This window comes from Oxyura jamaicensis, chromosome 5 (genome assembly GCF_011077185.1).
Source record: "Oxyura jamaicensis isolate SHBP4307 breed ruddy duck chromosome 5, BPBGC_Ojam_1.0, whole genome shotgun sequence".
NCBI classification, from domain to species: Eukaryota; Metazoa; Chordata; class Aves; order Anseriformes; family Anatidae; genus Oxyura; species Oxyura jamaicensis.
In genome coordinates, this window is record NC_048897.1 from 17621578 (window position 1) to 17647717 (window position 26140).

The following is a 26140-nucleotide window of genomic DNA, read 5'->3' on the forward strand; positions in this document are numbered from 1 at the left end:
TTCTTAGCTGATGATCTAAAAGTTACTGTAACTTTTAACTGGTATTTTTCTATCCTTTTTATTTTCCACAACTCCTTAGTGATGTGATGTAACTGAGGCAATGTTGGAAAAACAAGAGCTAAACCAGCAAGCTGGCAGGAGCCTTGGGCTTGTGCTTAATCTGCATACAGTGCTGTGCTATAGGTGTGTACATAATGTAGCATTAAAATGTGGTGACACATCATCATGTAGCGTTGTAGCGATAAGGTGATTTTTTTATTTTTTACTGTGCCATGAAGTTTTAAAGATACAGGTTAGCTCTTACCACTGGAGTATTTTGGTTGTCAAAGTGAAAGGCAGCAGCTTTGGGAGGCATCGCTGGCTTTTGGTAACCCTGTCTAGCTACTTATTTTTTTGTGTGTTTTTGTTTCTCACAAATGCTTTAAATGATGGAGTTTGTCGTAATTTTAAGTCCAGCTCTGCTGTAACACAAGTCGTTGGGGGTGGGTTGGGTGCTCTCTCTCTGAAATTAGTGAAGCTGTATCCTGATGGAAACTGGTTGCAAATGCTGGCAGAACTGGGGAAGCTGGGTGCTGGGGCAGGAGCAGAAACTGGCTCTTAACAACAACAGCAGGCCCCAGGAATGTGACTACAGCAGAGGTCCTTTGACTAACGCTCCTGTGGTATACATAGAGCTGGGTACAGAGCTGCTTAGGGGTCTGGTTTGGGTAGGTTGTGTTTCTTTGTGGAGAGGCGGAAGGGGGAAATGGTAAAGAACCTCAAAGAGCATTATAGCAGCAGGAAGATTTGCTGAGCTGTGGGGAAAAGGTGTCAGAAGAGAAGTATGTCTTGGACCTAAGAGTGTGCTGGGAACATTGCCTACACTGCAAAAATCCCATGAAGTCCTGTGAGTACTGAAGAAATGCAGGTGGATCTGTATCACAAGGAAGTCTGGAAGATTACTTTAGCCGTCACTGGAAGGAGTGGACATCCCATGCTCATGGGAGAGCACTTCAGTGATCTGCTGAAGCTGAGAGTCAGACGATGGACAGAGAGAACCAAGGACTTGGAGGATGGTAGGTGTGCACCAGGTATGTGCCTGGATACCAAACACAGGTTTTGCCCACATTTGTTTACATCAGGGCTACTTTGGCTTTTAAGAAAGGTTTCTTTCAATCTGAGAAGGAATACAAGTTCATTCATGATAATTGCATTTTATTAAGAACAGGAATCTCACAGTATCTCCAAGACAGTCTTTTATGCACACACAGCAGTTAGGAAAACAAAGGCTTCTGTCCTCTCACTCCATGCTGTAGCAATAATTGTTGCCAAAAGCATTGATGAAAATAAAAACCATTTTCTCTTTCAAAGAATCATACAAAATAGATACCTACACAGTTTTTTGTTGTTGTTTCTTTGTTTTAAAGTCAGGTAAGCTATAAATAGGAGGTATATGTGCATCCATTGGAGTGGGGTGGTCCCTGAAAATACTCAAGTATTAATGAATGTTTGTAAGAAAGGAAGACAAAAAGTTCCATATGCCATGGTTGTAAATTTAAAGTGCAATTATGGCAGAAAATAATGCATTTCATGACAGCTCTTGCTTATTCAGCATCTCTGCTCCCTGTTTGCCCTGACACAAGTCTGTGAGGCTGTGAATGTTAGCAGTGCAAGGTAAATACAGCCTCTGAACAGTGAACTGGAGGCTTTCATGCCTTGAGCATCCTCAGAACAGATGACAATGAGTTGAGCTCAGCTCATTCTGAGGCAGCTCTGTTACTGGCAGGACATAAGAAGCAGGCTGCCAAACAGACCTCCATATACCGGAGGAATTATTTATTGTATGTGACTATGTAAGGAGAAAGAACACTCTTTTTATTCAAACTTGTGTATCTATACTAAGATAGAGAGAAAATGAGAATATAAACTACTGACTGCTCTATGAGTATTTATCATCACTTAGAAGTATCTAAGGAGAAAAAAAAAAGACTAAGACAATACCTTTGTAACATTATTTTTGGCTCAGAAAGCTTCTACCCTTTTCAGTAAATTCAAGGGATGGTCCTTAAATTCATGACAAGTGGGTCCATTACAGTATGTGCAAATAGGTCTCTGTATACATAATCTTCTGTTTCAAGTCTTTGTTTTCAAAAACCACCTTTTTTTTTTTTTTTAATATGCTGATAAGAGATTGTTTAGAATGGTTTTGTCTGCTCCATGTTCTTCTAATTTGTGGCTTTGTACCCACCATAAGCTTGAAACAAAAACTTGCAGTATCAGCACCACTGCGTGCATTAGTTGGATATTTGAGAGTTGGTGGCATGTACTAGGAAGTTAAAAAACACTGGTATGGTTGGTTTGTTCATTCCTGACTAGCTTTGGTTTGCTATTGCTGAATTCTTTATAATGGTTGGATTCACACTGTTTTAATTTGGGAAAGTTGCCCATGAATGCATAATTATTATGAAGTTGCACATGGTACTTTTGAAAGGGCAGGTCTTCTTCCTTAGCTTTGTAGAAGACTTATCAAAATAGTCAAACTCAAGCCAGATTTCGAGTTCTCAAGAGGCATGGCTGTTTTTTTTTCATTTGTTTAAAATCCATTAGGCTTCCAATCAGCACAAAGTCCTTTTGAAACAGATCAAAAAACACTCCTTTGGAAAATTTGAAGAACAGTATTTGAGTGTCTATTTGCTATCTACCTCCTCCTTGACCTGGTAGCGTGAAGGAAGCAGGAGTTTTAAAGGAACAGCTTATGTGAAGTAAGAAGGGCAGAGGGGGTTTGAGGAGGTCTGTTCCAGTTGCTGAAAGCCAGATAAAATGGCAAGGTTTGCTTGCCTTGTCTTCCTTTGTCTGAGATCATGTGCAGTTTCAAACACATCCCAAAGCATCTGTAACGGTGATTAAGGGAAAGAGTCTGGACGTGCATGTTAGAGGAGCACGTGACACATTCAGCCCTGTAGCAGAGATCTGACGCATAGAACAGCGTCAGCTGTCGAAACACATCCATTCTGCAGGAGCTAGGGCGTCGTCTGACACTGTTCCAGTCCCAATTGTTCTGAGACTTCAACATGCAAAGATGTCAGCTTTTCACCTTCATAAAATTAAGGTTGAAAAGATTCTTATGTACCACTGAACTCTTACTCTGTACTCCCTATTTCAGGTCTTAAAATCACCCTTGACATGCATCAGAAGTCTTTTTGTCAGTTTAGTTCCTAATCCCTCTCAACAGCTTCTTCCTTTCTTTCATGTCTGGGGCAAGGACTTGGAAAGTTTCTGTCTTTGAATTTTGGCATCAGTTTCAGGGAGGAGTCAATGTAGCTTTAGGAAAAAATAAATTGTCTTGGTTATGTTAAGCAGTTGTTTAAATACAGAGAGTTTTTTTTTTGTTTTGTTTTGTTTTCCCGATATGACAGTAGTTATCTTAATAGTTGTTCTGAGTGGCAGGCAGGAGTGAATTTAAACACCAGTCAAAACTATAATACGATAGCTATTCATAACCAGAGCATAGACATGGTTATGTCTAAAGTACTTGGCCATCTATGTCTTACTAATCTTTATACTCTGGTAATAGATTTTTCAGTGTGTGTCTAGTTTATGAGGAATTGATAGGCAGCTCCTTATACAGGTAGTAATCAGCAGGATGCATCCTTGTACAGTGTTCATGCCACAGTATCCCGAACCACCTATTTTTAATTTTAATAGGACTGTATGCTCGGCCCACTGCAGTCATATTCAAGCCTACACCACTCACATCTGCCTTGTGGAGGTTGCAGTCTAATGCAGGTAAAGAGTGAACAAGTTAGTGACTGATGCAAGCAGAAGATTATTGGAAAGAATGGGAATAAGTGAAAGGGGCTGTGATGAGGAAAAGAGGTCACTAAGAGTTTAAGAGCTGGACTGAGGTTCCAAGCATAAGGTGTGGTGCAGCAATCTAAAAGCAAAGCTGAAAATGGGAGGGAGCAATGCAAACTGTACGTACTTGTGAGCAAAGCTGTAACAGCAGGAGATGGAAGAAGAATGGGTGCAAGGGAAGAGCAGGAGATGCAGCGCGACTGGAACACTGTGCAAGGAAAGGACCTGAGGCGTGGGATCTTGGATGGAGTGTGGCATGGAAAAGAAATTCCTGCACAATCCCCAAGATCAACACATTTGAGGAGAAAGGACACTGCCTCTACCCACACTATGGAACTTTGTCTGTTATTAAGGAAAAAGAATCAGAATTTGCATTAAAACAAGGTGTACAACTGGCAAAATCATAGCAGTCTGCAAGTCAGTACACAGTAGTGTAAAAAAAAAATAAAAATAATAATTAAAAAAAAAATCCACAGACAAAAAAATCTCCAAAGTAATTTGGAATGAGCTGTCAGAGCAGGGTGGGCCCCTTAGTGCTTCGAGGCTTGGAAGGAAAAAAGCACCGACTTTCAGTCTCCCAGAGCTTGTTAGCAGGTGTTGCATTTCGGGAGGGTTGTGTAGAGGGTAGAAGTGAAGCTGTTGAACGGTAGTTAATATAGCTGGCAATAAGAAGTGTTGCTTCAACAATCTAGGGGGAAAAAAGAAAATGATTAACTGTAAGTCAATTAGAGGGAAAAGTGCCCTTTGATTTTTAGAACCTATTGACTGCATGCATAACTTTTGCAAATGGCTGTCTCACATGGAGTTGTTCAGTTTTGAATTCAAGGTATGTCTTTCAGAGTTGGGTGGAATAAGTCACTTGATTAAAGGTTCCACCTTGCAAGGGATTTATTGAATGTACATAGCTTGTGCAGCAGCCAGAAGTACCAGTCCCCACTGCTTGTACAAAATGCCCAGCTGTGATGCTGCCAGCTGAAAGATACTCATCGTTCATTTTGTAATTACCTTTGGAATTGGCATTGCAAAAAGGAGTTTTTCTGTGCTGTTTTTTCCAGAACTCTTTTCTTTTATTTGACTGACTACAATCATGAAGTCATCTCGACAGCCTCCAAAGGTCAGCACGGAAGAGTATGAATAAGAGAGCTTCAAGTGCTGCAGAAAACAGACAGTTGAAAAGAGTCATGCTTCTGTAAAAGAAAAAAATGCCCCCCTCAAACTCATATATTTGCTATTTACAGCAAGAACTTCAGCTCTCCAGCAGTAACAGGTAATTGGCTGTAGAGGTAACAGCTGGCAGAGAAATCTCAAAAGAGAATTGCATTTCTAGGATTTTCCTAGCTTGCTTGATGCCCTTCTGCTTCAGAGCAATGGTGCACACTTTGCTATATCCCAGGTGGTAGTAGTGAAGCACACACTGCTGAGGTTTTGCAAGATGTCTGTGGTTGTTTGCTGCCCATCAAAGGAACAGATAGCAGTTTCATGGAACCTTACCTTACACCGTAGCTGTAATTTTCCTTTGTTTATGTAGCGTTAAAACACAGCCCTCACTTCCCTCATTTCTGACTTCTACAAATTAACTTTTGGATCCAGCTGAAGTTAAAGACAAACTTTTACTGACTTTGAATGGTTTCAGGGGAAGGACTTTCTGTGGGAGATGAGTTATTTTCCTTAAACAATGTTCCTCACCATACCATAGTGTTATAATCCAGTATGCTGATACCATCTTCATTCACAGCTATCCAGACTGGACAGTCTTCCAATGAGGAAGGCAAAATAGGCTGGAGAAATAGAAAATGTTATATTTAGACATTTCTTGTATACCTTAAAGAAGAAGTTTCTGATACAAAACTTGGGTTTTAAGGATGAAGTGGATGTGAGAGAATCCTATAGGCTTACATGTGTGACCTGGTTTGATTTTTAAGATGATTTATTTCAAAATCTGGAATAATATTTTCAGATTGACATAGAATTTGGGGACTAGCAGTACATGAGATGAAGGTGATGGTAGCGATACTGAGATTAAATGCCATCAGTGTAGTTAAAACTAAAGGTTATGCTAGGACAGTGACAGAACAGGAGTTCTGTTCTGGTTCTTACTCTGCTGCTGTCTTTCAGGCAGTGAAGCCTGTTGGTTTCCATAGTACCAATGTACATACAGTGCCATCACATCAATGCAACTTTTTTTCTTACAGATTTTGGCAAATGTGCATCAATTATCTGTTAAAGATGAGTTATGTGTTATGAGTAATGACATGAATCTTTCCTGTGAATCTGCTGCTATATGGCTAATGCTGTAGGTTTTGCTGTTTAACTGTTGAAAAATTATAAACTATGGTAGTTATCAGAAATACCAATATTATTTAAACTGTGGGTGGTACTATTATGTATTCTGATTCTTTGGTGTCAGTGACCTCAAATACCAGTAACCTCTTCTGCTTTTATTACCAATCGTGGAAATAACTATCTTTTTGAAATCTTCTCATTTAATCAAGAGGGTCTGTTACATCATTTGACTTTATTCAATAACTATAATAGCTTTGACTTCAAAGCAAAAGACATTAACCATGAACAAGACACTCTCTCAGGCTTTCAATAGAGAATCCTGCTGGGCTGGGGAATATGGCTGAGGCTAAGAAGTCTTGTTTTGGCATTAGTGTGCTAAGACGTTAGTTTAGTCAAGGGTAATATGTACAGAGCTCTAGCCTGAAATGGGCTGAGGGATGGTACAAGCTTCTGGAAGAAGCACACCCCTACACCCTCAATCTGGTTCTTTGCTGTCCTGATGATGCCTGTGGCAGCTTACCCCATACATGCTTGATTTTTTTCTGTTTCTGCAACAGGACATTAGCAGTGCATGCTTTTCTCATGTGGCAAGGAAAGCAGCCAGCTCAGTGTCAAGCAGAGAACAGGGCTGAAATACCCGTTCTCCTTTCAGCTAGCATCAGCTACATGGTGTGATTTATGGGACACTACTCCCTTTTTCCTCTCACTGGTATGTACATAGTATTTTTAAGCTATTAGCCTTGATGACCAGAGAAATACCTGCCTTTAAGAGCTTTGGCAAGGGTTTGTAGGAAGAGGTAGTACTTTGTATTACAATGAACTGATGCAGCCAGAAAAGCTTCAAATCTGTTTATTGAACACTAGCAACCCCTAGTGTCCAGAACGCATTTCTCTTCCTTCTTTCTAAACCGATGCGGTACCAGAGCTGTTCATTCAGACTAGAGAAGTTTAGTTTGAACTCTTCCTCAGGTAGGAGCATTTTCAATCCGTATTACCAGAGATCACAGATACATCTCTTCTCAGAGAGTTCATTCTTGGGGTGAGGAAAAAAAAAAAGTGCTTTCCAGTTACCTTAGCAGCAAACATTTTGGTTCCAAAGAGAGGCCATTTGCGGGCCACCGTTAAATAAATTCGGACACATTCTGGTGGAGAGCATCCCTGCAGCACCATCCACTTTGTCGCCAGCCTGTCAGCCAGTTGCCTTTCAGAATCCAAGACACAAAACAGCACCATTTACTGAAGTCTTCCAAGGGAATGCGAGTAAAATTGTAGCAGCTAATAAATGTATCACTCAGGGCTATTCTACACAAATACTATAGATAGGGCTGTTAGCACTGTCAGTTAGGAAGGTTGTACAAAGCTGAGTTTATTTTAGAAGTTTCTCTGCTTCCACAGTCACTTTACCACTAGTTACACTGTAATGTCCAGGAAACCTGGTCACATACTGCTTGTTCACTGGTGTATACACTCAACAACTGAAACTACAAATACTCAGGCAGCTGTTGCAGTAAAATCCTGCCCAAGTTTATTCACATTCGATTATGCTTTCACCTTTATCTTAACTTGTCTGTAGTATGCTCTAGATGGAGTAGCAATACACATCAGCTCTCTCTTGATTTGGCTCACTAGGGATGGCTTGACAGTTATCTTGCACATGCATACGGATTTTACTTCCAAAATAAGGTAAATGCACTAGTTCCACCTCTACATCTCTTAGTAACTTTGGATCTGGGAGATACCACTCTCTCTTGTTAAAACCGTTAGAGCTGAGATCCACAACAGCATCTGAATTCTGTATTTGAGTAATTGCATCACTGCATAGTGTTTGAGAATTTCTAAGTCAGAACATCAAAAAGCCCTGTCAGAATTACTGCATGGCCTGAAGCAGCCCAAATGTGCTGGCTTCGCGGCATGATGCAAAATGGCATCTGGGTTCAATTGAGACTTAGAGGAAGGGTAAAATAAAAATTCACAAACAATTCATCTTAGGCTTAGACATATTGGAATTTGTTGGAACTGAGTTGCATAATCTGGAAGTGAAAGGGTTAAACTTCTTGATTTGCGGAAAGTTAATTGGTGATTTGGCTATTTTCTTTATTAACAACCATTTTCTTTTAAAGGAACCTTTTTTTTTTTCCTGGCACTTGTGTTATTTAAGCTTCTCCATTAATATAAGCTTGAAACTTCTTAAGTATCACAAGAGAATTTTGCAAGCATAACAAATGGTTTTCAGGGATAACTTTAAGACGACAAACAACTTACCTGAGCTGTTCAGGAGCAATGTTTTGCTTGTAGCGTTTGGGGTAGAATTTATCTAAGACCTGGTGGAGAAGATGCTGCATTTTGGATTGTGATGTTCCCCCAGGGCTTGAAGATCCCGGTCGATCCAAATCCCCATATTCCACCTAAGATAGCATGTACCTTAAGGTTTGTAGTACAACAGAACTATGGGGATTTTAGTGCAATAGAACATTCCACAGGTTCCCATACTGCTATCTACTGTTTTAACTAGTCATGCAAAACAACATCATCAGGCTGGGGAATTTTGTCTGCAGTATTTACGGCAATAAGTGTACAACAGAACAGCTATGGGAAACATGACTGCTCAAGGAATTCTTTACTGATCTAAGAAAAAACAAAACAAGATCTGGGCCAGCTACATGTAGAAAGACACTTCTGTATAACTGCCAAAAATCTGGGGTTTGTTCTCAATTAGCCAGTTAAAACAACAGCCTATTTCTAAATAGCATGGACAATGTTCCCAACTTCTTCATCTCTTTTTACATTGTTTTAACGAATGCAACAATTGGTTTCAGTTCAGTAAAAAATGATTATGCTGTTTATCATGCCCGCAACTCACACAATGTGTTTTATGTGGTAAAATGCTAAATGTAAGCCTGGAGGTCTCATGGAAAATCCTACAAAATGCTGTTCCTTGAATAAGAAGAGGCTGTTGGCAGTGCAATAGTGAAAGCTTTTACTATTAAGCAGACTTCTAATAGGCAATACTATTTCCATCTCTTTACTAAGGCACTAATCAGAGCAGTTCTTGGGAGAGTCCAGCCCCATCGTGTTTTCAAATATTTTTCTTCAGAAGGAAAGAAGAGGCTGTTCTGCAGGAAATTTCCTTACAGCAAAAGGTGTTCTACTGATACAGGTATGCTGGTGTGATACATTTGGCATGGTACACCTCAGACCGTATGTTTGGTAAGAAATACGACTTTTGATGTAAAAGATAGCTGCTTACTCAAAGACATTCAGCATACAGCTGAACTCTCTAGAGGATCAAGAAACAATGATTTCTGTCCATAGTTATGCTCACCTGAGCCATCAGAGCAACCATTTCCAGAGCTAATTCCTTATTAACAGGAAACCTTCCACCGGCTATTTCATTGCTGACTTGGAAGGCCAGCAGCAACCGCTCCCGGTCTGTCTCACCCTTGGCTTGGCTCCGAAAATACAGCCTAAAAAGTAGAGGATTATAGGTGATTAGTGTCTGTCTGTCCCCATCAAGCACAGACAGGCAGTATTTAAGAGATGGCCTTCTCTGCTTATCACAGAATACAAAGCTATCTCTGCTCTAAGGCAAGAATTGTACAAACTTCTACATGGTGGCCTTGCAGACTTGTTATTTTTACCAACTCTGTTTTGAGTGCTTTCTCTGAAATTGTTATTAAAAAAAACTGTTTTAGCAGGAAATAAGGAACCCAATTAGCAGGCTTTATTGAAAAAGTAAGACATTCTTGTAAAAACTACTGGGAAGCTTTGATTTTTCTCTTTACACTCAATTTCTTTGACCTGGTACAGCAAGATGACTAATGCAGGCTGAAGATACAAGCGGGGGGAATGCTTCCCTGAGCCATTCTTCATGCATGCTTATTACAGTCCACACCATCTAATTCAAATATCATTTTAAAGCTACACCTATGATGATACATTTCACAGTGCCACACAAGATACTAATTCTAGTGGTTCAGTTAATTATTTTATGTCAATTCAAAACTCACAACACCATTAGGACCATAGTGACCTTACACATCTTATCAGAGTCCTTGCTGTTGGAACAGACCAACCTTGGAAAGACCTTATCAAAATATCCTTGTTGTACAGTCTAAGCACATTCCAGTCCAACAAAATAATATTGCAAAGGTTCACTCCTGAAAAAAATACTTTTGAGTCAAAGGCAATAATTTGTGTTTCAAAGCTCACGGAAACTTATTTTCACCCCTACTGTCACCAAAATCTTCATGTGTTCAGTGCAAAACTTTGTGGCTTTTTTTTTTAATTTAGGGAGAGGAGGGTTGTTTTGCCTCCAAACAGAGTTCACAGGCAGAAAGCCATTACTAGTTCTCATGCACAGCTCTCCATTCACTTTAATTCAGAATTCCTGTCTTTAGTATAAGTGATAAACTTGTTCCAGTTTTCATTTTATGCCTGTCTCATAGTTTTCTCCTCTATTATCTCTCATCATCTAGATTTAACATTTCTCTCTTTCTTTATAAAGTCTGGGCACTGCTACTACATGTCTCCTTTACAGCTCTTGCCATTTAGAATGCTGTTCTTGTATCCTTTTCAACTTCAAAATTCCTCGCTTAATTGCAAGTTTCATTTTCACTGGTGATTATTCCCCCAGATTTCTCTTGCTCTCACCTAACACATGTTATTTAATTACATTTTAGGATCTAGACAAATGAAATTGTGCCAAGTAGCTAGTTTTTAGCCCGTTTTAATTCTGTTCCACTATTGCAAAGTGTTTTGGGTTTTACCTCTAGACCATATACCCTCTTGTATACACATACCACACACAGACAAAAGTCACTGCATCTTATGTAGTGTCATCATCTGACATCATCTTAGCTAAAATAGTTTTGGCACTAACAGTACTATAAATTACTGGCCATCTACAGAGATATATGTGGTCTACAAGTGTTTTTAATTAACAGCAGTAGCGAGGCCAACAAAGGAAGCACAATACCTGTTCTTATAGGTCAATTTCACAATTCTTGTGCCACCTTCATATTTCCCAGGGTGCAATTCTTTTAAGGCTTGTTCCCATTTAGAAATGACATCACAGATCTTTAAAAAATATTATGGAGAGAGGAAAGACAAACAGGTGAAACGTACAGTCAAGGCTTGAGAGGAAAGTGAAAAAAGTACTGTGGAACACAGAAGATAAAGAAATAGATGGGATCAGCATAAACGCAGCCAAAAGTGACAAAATGATTCATTTTTCTATTACATACCATATAAAAATTAAAGCTTTGCAACAGAAACCTCCATTGCTAAATCTGCAGGGGGACTTCTGTAACTGAATTCTGGCCCGGTACCAACTCTGTGGTTATGCCTGCGTTAGCAAGTCATGTAGCCCAGGAGGAGCAGTTCTGCACAGTGAGACAGCTGTTCCCAAGACCTTCAGCCAACACTATGTGAGATTTTCCTTTGGACTAGCTTTAGTCTGATCAAGTTGCCTGAAAGCCCATTATGTTGGATCACATCTTCCAGCTCATGTTTCATGTGAAAAAAATCCAGTTCATGCTAAAACACCTCCACAGTGTGAACCAAAGCATAGTTAATAGGAATGATTTTTTGCCTCACAAGTGCCCTGCTGAGCCTACCAAAAGTGGTAATATATGTTCTGAATGGCGGCTGTATGCATGCTTGGCTAAACAAAGCCCTTGGATGCGAATGTCCAAACTGTGGGAACATTTGAATTTAGATTCCAACTTCACGCATCACACATATTCTAGTAACAACATGGTTAACCTCTTTGGTTCCATTCAGATTCTCTAGGTTATTCCAGTTCTTTCACAACTGATTTTATAAAGGTCCCTAGTTCTCTTTCGATTGCATCTCAATAAAAGGAATGTAAACATAAGAAGCTACATGAAATACATAATCAGATATCCTATCTTCTCTTAAGAAGCTGTTGAGGTTGCCTTGTCCAGTAAATAATAACCTGATAATGATGACTAAAAGCAATGCCTCTGCTCATCTCAGACTCCTTTATTTACTCTAATATCTCATCTCCCAAATAGTGGTTCAATTATCAGGAAAGCTCCAGATTATCTGATCAGTAACAGGCCATGAAAGCAAAGTTTATCATTTTAAGCTGCTTGTGGTAGCTTCCTCTTCAAAACATCTAATTTAAAGTTATTGGCATCTTCTCCTTGTGTTGCCGAATGTGAAATTTTACACTGTGTAAAGATGAATTTTTTATCTCCCCTGTAGATGTCAGGGCCTATTTAAAGTCATCACTGCCATTATTTCTCCATCAATGCTGTATAATAAATTCCTCTCCCAAGTTAGTTCCAAAATTTGATGTGTCTCATTCACGGCCACTAGTCCACATACTTAAGGCAGTCACCCAGCTGCAGCTTGAATAAAAATCTCCACATGAAAGATGCATTAATACTTTAACTGCTTTCCCTTTTCCTTTGATCTAGGCACTCCTCTCTTTTAAAGTGAAGGCCCACTCAGCAGAGCTTTTTCCCCTAACAGCACTCATCAACAAGAAAAGCCAGAGTTATTTAGAGATAGCAAGGAGAAAGATGCTTCATAATCCAATAAATAAGATTTAAACAGACGTGCCAAGAGATCCACAGCTTAACGTAAATTTGTCTCAATTAGGAGTGTCATCCTTGATGTTAGTTGTGATATCTGATCATGCTAGCTAGCTCAGTCTTGTTTTATTTTTGTGGTTGAGACAAATTAAACTTTAATATGTGCTAAAATCTGAGTTAGAACCTTTTTTTTAAAAAAAATACCCATTTATCACGTGTTAAAACAGAATGTGCTTTGCCTTATCTAGGATCTCAGATGAGATATTAATATCTCATCTCTAAATACTAATCTGGATAGGCAAGACCCACATGCATTTGATCTTTTTCATCTGCATTAAGAAAAATTTAGTAGTCATTTATCAGCTCTTCAAAGATATATGCTACATGTAGCAGAGGAAGAAAAAAAAATTACCTTCATGTTGCCCTGCAAACAATGTTCCAAATCCCTCCCAGAAGGATCATCTGTGAACAGAGAAAATCCCATGTGGGATGGTTTTCTCATTCCTGTCTCCTGGTTCAGCCGCTGGATGAATTCATCAACTGTTGAGGAACCATCAAAACCTACAACCTGTGATGCAATAGGAGCTAATTGAGTATAACTTGTAAAAAGCATGACATTGATGAGTATCACAACTAATGAAGCCTGGTTTTCTACAGAGTGGTGTCTCACAATGTACCATCAGTGACTGCATGCGTATTGTCTCCTTTCACACTGCATTCTTTCTCATACTGAGACACTTGCAATGTCTCTTCTTTCTCCCCAGCTACCTTTTCTTTCTCTGACTTGTATGTCTGGGACTGGATTCCTTTCATTTTATTAAGAAGAAAATTGGTAAAATGGCAAGGAGGAGGAATAGTGTCTTTCTCTAAATGTCTGATATGTATAAACACTGTAAACACTATAGTATATTGTGCTACTTGCTCATGTGAAGGAGGCAGATTAAGGTGTAGTCCTCTAGTGTCCAGAAGGAAGGCAGCTGCAGTGGCTCACCTGGTATGTTCCATTCATAAAGTGCACTGGGATGCTGAAGGGCAGTGAGTGGTGGTAGGGATTTCTCAGCAGGATGGACACAATCTCCATCCGTGAGGGCTTGGCTTCCCGCTCGCCAGTCTGCACAGTGCGGTCCACTGATCTCTGGCAGTAGATGGCATACTTGCCTATTTCACTCCTAAGCAACAAGATGGAGATAAGTCACAAGCATATGCTTTAAGTATGCCTTGTCCTCATCCATTTCCATGCTGTGACAAAGCATTCCTCCTCATTTTTTTGCTCAAAGATACATCTCTGTGTAGATATCCTAGTTCATTTCAACAGACTAACAGCTCAAGTGAAAAGCTACAAAACAACCCGAGCTCCACACTTCTGTGAAATTAAGGTAGACTTCAAACCCTCTGGGAAGCACAGGAGTACTCCCTGCCCCTGAGTGGTCCAGATATAGTACAGGAGTGTCGTCTTCTGTACCCTGTAGCCCTCACAGTATCCATTGAAACAAGACCAGGTAGTTTGCCCTCACTGTCATGCCAGAGGAAATTAGTTACTGTCATGTCAAGTCCTAATAAGAACTAATCATAGATTTTAATGCATTAGTTTCAGTAACAGGGTTATATAAATTGTGTTTATCAATTTACATGGTTATACAATTTACAGGTTCACACATATGAATCCTATCTGCCAGTCAATAGCAACTTTAATTCAAAGCAGGCTCAGATTTGTTCATAGTTCAATACAGCAGAGGGGCAGTTACTAATATGATTAGTTTACTACATAGTGAAGAGATTGCTCCATTGACAAAAAGGATTTAGCCATCTCTAAAGCCAGGCAGGTCAATAACACCTGTAGGAAAAACATTAACAATGCATATAGTGAATAAGTTCTGAAATGGAATGTAACCCAAGGATTTATAACAGTGCTATCACTTTGTAGGTGAGGAGTGGGGAGGACAATTCCATTCAAGATGCCTTCAGGAGTTCAGTGCTTGATTAAATCCCTGCAAGCAACACGGAAGTCAGGAGCTCTGGCTTTTCACTGTAGCAAGATGCTGCTTGCCTCCCCAGTGACATGTTTGAACAATTTTCACAAGGGAGAATCTTGTTTTAATGAGAAGCTGTTGCTTCTGGCTCCTAAATTCTCCCCAAATTATCCTGAGCCCTGCACCTTATAACTAGAACAGTGCCCTACTTGTGGAGTGTTAGATATATATTTCCATGTCACTTTTTACAGAAAAAAAAAAAAAAAAAAAAAAGCCTAGAATGAAAATCTTACTTAAACCTAGATCATAGGTATTGTGCAGTGTAAACATGTTAGCATCGTTTGCTGTGTGAAGCAGGGAAAGAATATCTAAGTGGTCATGGAACAGCCTTGCCTGCACCATGCAGAGAGACTTGCATATTCCTAAAGCCAGACGGGAGGAGTTAAGCTAAGTCTCATTTAGCAACTGCTCTAAATTTCATCTAAGCTACAGGTGAATATAAGCGCAGTTTGCTGCAACTTCTGTATGTTTGTTTCTACCCCTGAAAACTGCTGCATTGGTGGATTGCATAAACAGATTTCCTCTTTGCTTCTGTTTGAAGATATTGTTGATAGAGGTGCTTCTGGACTAAGAACATGGCAGACAGTTGGCATAGTAATGCTTAAAACTGATGTACTAATTCAGTTTTACAGAGTTCAGCACATCCTTATGAAACTGAACAGTCCTCAGGGGTAGTACAGCAGCTCCACTGCTGAGTTGCATGGGCCGTTTTGGGAGCTGGTAAATGCACAGGGCTGAAGAGATGGTTTCCAGTACTAGCCAGAAGATCCCTAACATTTTGCCTTAGACAACAGGGAGACAGCCTGAACACTGAGGAGCTGTGTTTTACACATCTATGCTTTAATTCTGAGAAGAAATAGCAAATGGGAGGCAGCATGAAAAAAAAAATAAATAAAATCCACTTGACAGGAGAAGTACACAGATTCCCTTTTCAATACCAGGACAGTTTTAGCTCAAGTTTTGAGGCATACACTGGCTGAGTATTTAAATGAATATTTGATATGAAACCACTCTTTTTACCTATTTCCGAGTACAGACTGTTCAAACAGACTAGACATCTCTAGCCCTGACCCTGCCAAGGACATAGTCAGACATGCTGAAGATCAGATCACCATGGAAACACACAAAGAGCACAGCATGAGCACCAAAGAGCATACTGCTGCCACAGTAATCGTGCACTGTTTTCATAAGAGGGAAAATGTTACCCTGTGTAACACACTGAAGAGGTAACAAAAAAAAAAAAAAAAGAATGTATTTCAGGTTTGTTTTTCATAATGTTTAAGGTGAGTTTTTCCCTACCTAACTTCTGCACTGTCAGTATGCCTACTAACCAGACAGCAGAATGTAATCACCTAAAATTCATTCTAAATTTAGCCTGTAACTCTATTAATAAAATAAATTAATTGCATCAGCAAAGAAATAAAAATAATTTTTAAAACTCCCTGGGTAGCTCCAGTTGCATCTGCAAAAAGTTCTGCTGCTAGTTTTGTGAGCTAGTTTAATAAAAGTGACAAAATGAGTGTGAATGACTGAAGGCGGACAGCTAGATACCTTTAGGAACCTTCCATCCCCTCCCTCAACTGATTTTTGCAGGTGAGAGCTACAAAGTTGTTTCCATCTATTTCTGTAGTGGATACAGAAGGCGATCAGCTTAGCAAAAGAAAATGTTGCAGAACTTACCTGGGGTCTGCATGGCGCTGGAAGTGCTGTTTGATGTACCAGAGGAAGTGATGTTGTGGCAGGAACAGAGGAGCACATAAAGCCAGGAGTTGCCAGCACTGTGAACACAAAACTGGTCATCATTCTTGTTGTGTACCTCTCGCCTGTTTTCTTTCATAGAACACTATAACCAAAATGTTGGGTGGTGAGTAATGCTTCTGGGAGCAACAGTTTAAGCATTAAGATTCCCCAGCATACCTTTAGCCTTATTGCTAATTATTAAAAACATTGAATTAAATAGAAAGTATTTACAGAACAGAAGTGACAAAGAAGACTTCACCTGAATGACTGAGTGGTTCTGGGGCTGTCGGCAACTTGTCTGTTTAACAAGCTGACAGTAGATTTCATTCTGCAGCTCAGTATGCGTCAAGCAGACCTGCAGTGCTGTCTGGGCAAGTGACACGTGATAATCAACAGAGGATGCTTCCACGGGGACATTGATGAACAGCTGACAGGACTGTAAAATAGGGAAGTTAATCAATGCTGTTCATACAGTGACTCCTCTCTGGTGCTTTCCAGCCCGGGTTCCCAAACATGTTACAGACAATTAATTCTTCTAAATAACCCTGAAAGGAGTGTGTGAGGATAAATACTAAAATGTTATGCCTCCCTTTTTACAGCTGTGGCAACTGGGAAGTTTACTTAACCTTCCCCAGCCTGAGGAGCTCAAAATCAGCAGGAGAATCAGGAAAATGTGCTTCCTGCTTTCCATGTCTGCCCAAGGCTATCCAGTCTTAGCGTGGATCCTACCGTCAGTCCAGCTGTTAGAGAGGAAAGAGGAAGGTAAGGCTAACTTCAAAGCATACAGCCTTTGTGGGACATTGCTTCTAGCTCCAGATTAGGAGATAAGGAGAAGTTAGACTTCCAGAGAATGGGTGACTCGTTAGGTCTGACAGTTTTATTGTAATTAAATGACCCGGCAGGCCTGTCTAAAGAAACCAATGGTGATAGTAAGTGTTGTGATTAACAACAATATGACCAATGTTGTTCCCCAACAACAGAGCAAAGTAGCCGAAAACTATGTTATGTCTCTAAGTACCTTGAAAAGTTTCAGAGCTTCAGTCTGCAGAGCCTCAGATGGGAGAGTGGTGAGGGACGTGTGCAACCCATCCTTACTGTAGCACAACATAGGATGTTTCCACAGAGGAGAATCTGAAGCAGCAGAGAGGCAAAAACATGCACTGTCAGAAACAGAAGATACCTAACAGTCCCCATGTTGAAAAAGAGCCTTGTTGAACTGGCAGAGCACCCTGAGAGCAGAGCACCCCACATGCTATGGGGGATCTTTCTTAACACAAATTACTACTCTAAGTAAAGTTTGCAGAGTGGTGTTAGAATGTGTGTGTGCAGGAAAGAGTATTAAGTACAAATGCACATGTTAATAGACATTTGAGAACACGGTGCACAAACATATGTAAACAAATGAATGCCAAAGATGAGGAGGAACAGAGAAGTATGGATATGTGTGAGGGTTTATGCATGTGGACAGAGGAACAGATGTGAAGGTGAGCGTCAGTGTGTGCACTCAGATGAAAACGTGTTTGTACAGTCAAGATTCCCACAAAAGGAAAATCAGGACCAACAATTAAAGAAAAAATTAAAGCTCCACTTCTTAATTTTAATTAATGTTCAAGAAGATTCAGATGCTTTGATAAACAACATAACAATGTGACAGATTTGTCTAATTTCACTACAATGCCCATACCCTCTCAAGCTGTTACTTTGGATTAGGGGTGAAATGCAGTACATCATGCTGTTCTACTGAGAATCCCCTTTCCTCACTTTTGGCTGGGTTAAAATGGAGGATTGAAATTATCCTTCCTTATGCTTTGCTACCATGAAAAACAGTTTGTTGTTTCTACTTACTAGGGTCTCCCTCTGCGTCCAACAGTTTTCCAATGAGTTGTTCATATGATGTGCCCACTGTGGCATTACTGCTACCAGCTGCTACTGTCAGATGGTACAGCCAGGTATTCTAGGTTTAAGGATGAAAACAGTGTGGGTCAACTTGGATCTTGTTTTCTACAAACACTTTCAGTCTATACTCCCCATGTGTTGACTGATACCAAAAAGACTCTGGCTCTCCAAAAAGACTGCCATTTTTACCTTCTCATGTTTTGTGCGAATGAGTAAGTACGTGGGACTCTGGTCTTGTGGGTGAATCACCAAAGTGCAGTGGGATGAGAGAAGTCCTCCACCAGTGGCTTCATAATCTTCATCAGAGTCACAGGAACGGTCCACTTCTTCCACCTTGGACTCACGCAAAGGCAGATGTCCTAAGGGACACTAGAAGGAGGAAGCAAGCTAGGTAAGTATAGTTAATATATATATATGGACAGGAACACTGGGATAGAAAACCCAGTTCAAAATGTTAGCAGTTCTGTAAAATGTAAGGAACTATAATTCACTGCCTAACTAATATATCATCTTATATCATTTCTATAGAACCTTCTCCAAGTAAAGTACTTTAAAACTCTGATACTACTACATTTCTTGCAGGGGCATCTACAGGTCAGAATGAGAACATGCAAATAAGAAATATGATCTTTTCCATAAATCATTGTTTTCCTCTCATTATACTTATCAATTGTGTTTACATCATTGGCTTTCCAATGCAGGATGTGTTTTCTGATGGTCAAATGTTCAGTACCTTGAGCTACTGGATCCTGACCCGGGTCTTATTTTCTGCTGGAAAATAAGTACTTTTAAAATTACATAAAGAGGTAGATTGAAATAGAGGGTATCTGCTGTGCTAGCTCTGACAGTCAGTCCCAAATATGAGTCACAGTATTCCTTGATACGCTAAAACATGGGTTTAGACAAAATAATGGAACAGTAGGCCAAGCTTCTAGAAATGGAAGAACTGATTAAATGACCCTTCTCTTTCCATATTGTTGTTGCTCCTTCTTTTCATGACTGTATGCAGAATATACTGGCTACTGTATAAAACAGCCTGCTGTAAAGCTTTCACAAGGCCAAATGTAGATAGTGAGAAACAAGATACTTACTGATCTCAAAATGAGCAGTCACTTGCCCTTTAAGTCTTCTGTAATTTTATTTTATTTTTTTAGCTATTTCAGAAATAATATATTCTTCTCATGGATAAGAGGCTATTAGAAAGGGATAAGTAAAGCCAAGGATGATTTTGAAGCGGTAGAGACAGAAGCAGTACAAGGACATAAAGTTTCATAAGAAATGGGAATGAAGGGTTCAAGAACAAGAAGGGTAAATGAATTACCTTATCCTCATGATTTCGATAGTAGTAAAAAGTTTTTCCAATCAGTGCACACCAGACCAGCTTAGAGTGACCATGCTTGACCTATACAGAAGAGAGAGAAATACATCAGCAGTACTGCTGGCACAATTTTCTGGAATTTCTATTTTCAATTCAATTCTATTACAATCTTGCTATATTATTTGTTGTATGTAAGTATAAGCTCCTCTAAAAACATAAAGGATCCTGTTCCCAAAAGCAGGTAGGTACATCCCATCTAAGTAGATGGGACATAGGTGCTTGTGGAAGATAACGTATGGAAATGGCATAAAGCAGATTAATTTCCAGCCACTGTACTTTGTACTAATACACTTGCAGTCTGTTATTATGGAAATAAATGCTTTGTTAGAACATATAAGCCATTTCTTTGAAACTCTCCTATATCAACAAGTTCAGATCAGGTAAATGTGATACTTAACAGTTTCCTGGGTTTTGTTTGTTTAAACTCTGAAGTGTTGTGAGTTCTGTTGAAGAAAAGCCTACATAATCTATGTATCTGTTACTACTCACCATTTGACAAAGTCAGTATCTCTCAGTAGCCTTGTTTGTTCTATTCCTTATCACTTATACAAACCTTCCTCTCTGACATGCAGAGGAATTCCTCTAGGGGGTAAGGAAATACTAATTTATTGCTGACATTTACAGTGCAAATGAAGAGGCTGGTATACTGTCAATACTGAGGTAAACTGAATAAAGGCAAAAGCAGTATTTTACCTTGGTAAGCCAGCCTTTCACAGTAGGTTTAGCATCACTATGAGGAACACCAACAGGACTGGTCACTTGCACTCTAAGGATACTCTGTAGGACATGAATCCATTCCTCCAGGATGTTGGGAGAGTCTGCTGTCAGGAAGTAGGTTCTCTTCTCTGTCATGAGCTGAAAGGAAAGGTAGTGAGGAAGTATAAATCTGCATACCTACAAAATTTTTCTTCAGCTGCTGAGTCTCATTATCACATACAGACTTTTTTTTTTTGGTGGTTGAGGAGAGACTTTTTTTTTTTTTTTTTTTTTTTAATAAGAAAATAGCTGCTATCTCTCAATGCCCAAATGAAAGATCTGGAACTTAGAGAGATTAAACAAATTCCCATGAGCTCTCTTGGGCATTGCAGCTCTCTCATACTGTCTTGTTTCTCACCGCTGCTGCTAATTTTTTCATTTTAAAGGTGCCTGAATAAATATTTTTTTGTGTCCTTCACATTGTATTGCCTTTTGCCTTAAATAGTTCGTTATTCTTTGAGAGGCAAGACACTGGATTTAAGAGTATTGAGCGACTTCGATTTCATAAAGGCAGAAGGTAGCTCACAGACCAGGTCATGTACCTTTCAGTCAGAGTATGACAAAAACTTTAATGACTCCTTTGCAATGTTCTTTAACAATAATGACTTAAAAGCCCAGTGATGGGCTAACTTTTAATGCTTTGGAAACTGAATTCTAATAGCAATCCAAAGCTTTAGATTTTTCTTCAGATCCTCCAGACGGAATCATAGAATGGTTTGGGTTCAAAGGGATCTTTAAAGATCATCTAGTCAAACCCCCCTGCCATGGCAGGGACATCTTTCACTAGATTACACATGCAAAGTCAGGGTGGAGATCTTGTGAGAGGAGTGTCTCAGAGGAGATCCAATGTATGCTCTAGCTCTAGTTCTAGAATGATTTTCCCACAGATTTCAAGCTCTCAGTGTCAACTGCAAAAAGAAAGTACAACAGTTTAAAACAAAAATAAAGGAGAATTTCTTCCAATGTCAAAAAGATGTATTGGGTTACAATTTCCCCATTATTTGTAAAGCTAACTGCCTGGCTGGTGCCAACAAATACAGGAGCCAGATAGAGTTAGCTCTTATAAATTGAGATGTACAGTGCTACTCTGCCTGAAATAAGCTCTCAATCACCCAGCCATCAAGCACGTGGTTATCTGCAGGATGAAAAAGCAATGCTTACCTGGAATGTTTGGGACCCTTCACCTCTGACAATTTGGCATGAGGAATTCAGCTCCATCTGCCCTTGTGGTTTGCGGATAACATCGCTCTGGGAAAAGAAAAGCCAACAACTCTTTCAGTAGGAAAAAATTACATGGGCCTCAGATTACCTAACTGCAGCATTAAATAAATAAATAAATGTGCATATTTATGTCATCTGCACAAAGTTAACCAGTAGGTGTCAAACTTCTGCCTTTGTGAACAACTATTCAGCTCCTGGAAACTGCCACCACAAAAAGCTTCACTGCCTGAGCGCAGAATCCATGGTTGAGCCTGTGGGTCAGACACAAAACTCTGACAGGGCATTTTGGGGAAAGCTTGTCCATGGCTGCCCAATCTGCCAGCGCTACTAATCTGGAACTCATTCGGCAGTCAGCCTTCCTCCTGTGCCTTCACATAGGAGTAAACATATCTCAGTGACTCACCGGAGACTTGTAGTACATGATCTGTCCATTCCTTAGAACAAACCATCGTCTCTTCCACATCTTCACCTGACTGCCCATTTTCAACAAGTAACCTGATTTCTCCATGGATTCCTGGAGGGCAAATAGCAAGGTGGGGTTATCTTGCACCTCTCACACTTTCATGCAAATGACAGTATGAAATTGAGCTCAGACATCTGCTGTATCTCTGTTACGTTCCTCTTTACATTATCAGATGGGATAAGCATTCATCCGAAGTCAGCGCTCTTTGCTCAATTTGAAGAAAGTCCTAGACTTTCTAAGCAGCTGCAAACACTGCGTGAAGAAGGACCTATCCTTTCTTCTGCTTTCCTCTGAATTTCCAAACTTGTTTTGTCGCAAAAGTATAAGGCCATCACTAAAGGGGAGCATTACCACAGGAAAACAATACAGGTCATCAGCAAAGAATACAGCCCTCAATGCTTGTGCTTTTATCTGACCATGTAACAGAAGTTGCACCTTATTCTGAAGCCTTGGGTGACGTCTTTTGTTACAAACCAGCTGGACCAACAGTCCAGTGTGCTATAGCATCATTTTGCATCAAAGAACTCTATATATTGTAGATACACTTTTCTCTTTCATGGCCAAGGCCCTGTTTGCACCCCCTGACAACTTACAGAGCAGATTCCACCGTCAGTGGAATAGGAAGATGTCCGCTGTAGCTTATGTTCTGGCTCTGAATAGTCCCCATCCAAGGAGTAGGCATCAGGAGGGATGGCATAGTCACTCTCAGAGCTCAGTGAGGACATTGAAACACCTGTTCAAAATAAAAGAAAGAATTAGAATCATAGCTAAGCAGAAGTAGGCTTGGGTGTAACTTGCACCTGGATAATGAGCACTCTGAAAATGTTTTTACATTCACCACTAAGGTTTCTTTGCTCAGGAAGAATGCATCAGATCAGACTTTGGAAACTCACATTATACTAATCAAACTTCTGAGACTTCTTTTTCCTAGGAAGACAAGCAGTGAGAAAGTTCTGGATACTGACAATGAAATAAATCTGCTGTTGAATAAATAGAGATAAAAATCAACAGACTTCTTATCTAAAGCATATACATCAAGTTTTCAGTCTGGAAACATCCATTATAAAGCCTCAAGCCTCTCTCATTCAAACCAAAGGCTCCATCACCAGCAAGGGGGCTTTGCTTTTTATGAATCTTCCACCACTGGTGGGCATTGCCCACACATCAACCTATGCATCACAACAAAAATTAAACTACATTTAGTGAGGTTATATCTTATTGATTGCCAATTGTAATGAGTATTCCATTCTAGGATCCAGTTTGACCTTCCCAGAAGTCAAGGAAAATAGTCCTAGCCAGGACCCAAATTACTTTATGCCTCTCAAAGATAGGAAAATTTTGCTTACTGGTCAAGAAATTATCAGTCAGTGATAGAGACAAAAACCAAACCAAACAACAACAACAAAAAAAAAATGCACTATTTTCTTTAATGTGTCAATGTTGGCTTGCTCACAAGAAATCATAGAAAAGGTATTGATGGTTCACTCAATGTATGATTTAGAAAATAATCCTTCCCACAATCTTAGCTTAGCAATTTTCTGTATGGAAAACTACCAGCAGCAAAATCCATCTAAAAGGACAGGTTTCTACTGAGTAACTGTTGATGTCTGTATGTATGCTGTGTCAAGTTGTTAGCATCACCAAGGCATGTGCATTTGCCTGCTTGTCACTGATGGCACTGTTCAGGACACCTTGCCTCATCTGGGGGGAGAGCATTCATGCAGCACAGTAGCAAGACTACCACTTTACCTCTTTTCACTGCACGAGGGCTGCCTGGCATGCTAGCTTTCCTGTTTTCAGATCCAGCAGCAGAATTCCTTAAGCTGGCATGGGAGCCACAGTCATCATCAGAGCCCGAAGACTCATCTAAGAAAGGCACGTTGCTGATCTGTGTGGCTTTCTGGAAAACAGAAAATTTGTAAGGAAAGAGTTTCTCCAGGACCATCTCTGCTCATAAGGAGACAGCAATCAAAGCAGGCCCTTGCTTTTCACACTGCTTTGACCACTGCTGTCCCAGGGCTCCTCATTTCTTCCCCTTCTAGTCTGTGAGCTTCCAAGCTGGACTCGCTAGTCCCATCTGTTTGGGCCTCCTTTGATTATACCCTCTTATTGTTCCACAAACCTTATTCTTCCCCTTGAGCTCTCAAGATCCCTCTTGCATTTCATTCTATAGGCTACATCCACCATCAGCCCTAGCCTTCTACAGCTTCATGATGCATAATGCAGCTTCCTGGACCAAAACTTGCCACAGGGTTCTGTATTTCTAAGTACTTTAATGATCTGCTGCTCCTTCTGCATTCCTTTGGTCTCCAGTCCTTCCTAGCACAGCTTTACCCCATTCTCTCTCAAATCAGTGGTAGCCCTGGCCCATGCTTTTCATAAGAGGAAAAAAGCTCCTTACCCCCTTCAGCGTAGTGTAGACTGGCACTGCCATGTTTCTGTGGATGAGACCGGTAAATGGCCCAGAAGCTGAACAGGAGAAATTTGAAACTGGGAAAATTCAGAGAGAGAGCAAGAGAACAAATAATACAATCTGGTGAAAAGAAGCAGGTTTTAATGGAGAGGTGCATGTATGTGTGTACCTCATGTAGACTTTAGAATACAATGGAAGAAAACTGCCATCCTGGACAGTGTGGCCCCAGAAAGGCTAGTAGATGTATTATTCATTACATGCAACTACCAGAGGCAGCTGCAATGTTCTCTTCATTTAGCCGGTAACACTTCTTACCTGCCCCATGCTCCCCATGGTATGATTGCAGACCATGTCCAAACAGGTAAAAGCCATCATGGGCAATCTGTTCCCACCCTCACTGGGACCCATTTCATGGCTACTTTCCTCTTCCACATTGGTTCACAAACAGGGGAAAGTAATGGTGAAATCACAAGGCTAAAAGCAGGTCACAACCATGCTGGGGCAGAACAGTTTTAACGAAGTGAGGAAGGAGATAACAGAGCCCCCTGAAGATGTTACTGAACATGGGGCACAAAAAGCCCAGCACCAGCCATCCCCAGGATCACGTATACCTTCTGCCTTTCCTTCCTTTATCATGGCTACCTGTGAAATCAAATTTACTTTGAAAACAGACAGATGCTCAGGTCCCACACTGTTACCGTAAACCCCCTCTAAAGATGGATTTTATCTAGAACTTACAGCAGCTGGAAGTGTCGTTCACAGCGGCTGCTTCAGACAGCCTCATGCCAGACTTGGCCATATCATAGATTCGACTTTCCTGGAACAATAATACCATGAACAGCAATGGTCAGTCAAAAACACCATTCCTGCAGTAAAAAAATGCTCATGTCACAGAATCACATAACCCTTTGGGGGCAAGAAGGAATGTCCCTCTAAGAAAACTTGCTCCATTTCACCAGATGTTGGGTAAATGACCATTAGTGGAAACGTGCATGTGCATGTGATTCCCTGAATCACATCAGACTTGTTTTAGAAGTGCTACAGATGACATCCAGATTGGGATGCCTACATAAAATTGTCAATAAATAACTGCATCACAACATATAAAAGATTTTTTTCCTCTTTCATGAGCAGTGCATTAAAATGAATCAAGAACAGCCCTAAAATAGAACAAATTATTGAGTCACCACCTGCAAAGGGTTCCCATTCTCTGATAAGGGAATGAAAGAAAGGCGTGGTATGATCTTGATAAGCTTGTGTCCAGTTATAACACACGGAGCTTTCCGTACAAAGGATCTCCAAGTGCTTCACAGATGAAAAAAATTCCAAGGGGGAGACTCAAACCTGTAACTAAGTATCTGTTCTAAAACATCAGCCAGCCTAAAATGCTTAAAATCAAAGCTTGAAACGTGAATCCTCTTGCTGTTCCTTAAAGTGTACAATCACTATTGGGTAGCATGCCTAATACATATACACTAATGTACCTGAAGACTGCAAAGTCAAGCATACCAAAAAAAGAAGTAACAGAATTAGTATTTTCTGTATACCTATGCAATGTGATTTAAC

The 26140-nt window shown here is 40.1% G+C and overlaps 1 protein-coding gene across 1 annotated transcript in view; it reads right to left on the bottom strand.

Annotated features, from left to right (window-relative positions):
* Window positions 1-1177: 1177 nt before the first annotated feature.
* The window catches only part of PLEKHH1 (pleckstrin homology, MyTH4 and FERM domain containing H1), a 49057-nt gene continuing 24094 nt past the window's right edge, over window positions 1178-26140 (bottom strand). Inside the window, exons 8-29 of the mRNA XM_035327966.1 lie at window positions 25313-25391; window positions 24563-24651; window positions 23911-24061; window positions 22755-22894; window positions 22102-22212; window positions 21639-21725; window positions 20415-20576; window positions 19665-19745; window positions 18533-18712; window positions 18293-18401; window positions 17466-17578; window positions 16707-16883; window positions 16388-16485; window positions 13669-13846; window positions 13090-13245; window positions 11093-11193; window positions 9440-9581; window positions 8380-8522; window positions 7189-7318; window positions 5526-5612; window positions 4840-4986; window positions 1178-4522 (exon numbers count right to left, since the gene is read on the bottom strand). Of these exons, the coding sequence (XP_035183857.1) occupies window positions 4346-4522; window positions 4840-4986; window positions 5526-5612; window positions 7189-7318; window positions 8380-8522; window positions 9440-9581; window positions 11093-11193; window positions 13090-13245; window positions 13669-13846; window positions 16388-16485; window positions 16707-16883; window positions 17466-17578; window positions 18293-18401; window positions 18533-18712; window positions 19665-19745; window positions 20415-20576; window positions 21639-21725; window positions 22102-22212; window positions 22755-22894; window positions 23911-24061; window positions 24563-24651; window positions 25313-25391 (2838 nt within the window). The 3' untranslated portion in view covers window positions 1178-4345. The remainder of the gene's footprint in view (window positions 4523-4839; window positions 4987-5525; window positions 5613-7188; window positions 7319-8379; window positions 8523-9439; window positions 9582-11092; window positions 11194-13089; window positions 13246-13668; window positions 13847-16387; window positions 16486-16706; window positions 16884-17465; window positions 17579-18292; window positions 18402-18532; window positions 18713-19664; window positions 19746-20414; window positions 20577-21638; window positions 21726-22101; window positions 22213-22754; window positions 22895-23910; window positions 24062-24562; window positions 24652-25312; window positions 25392-26140) is intronic.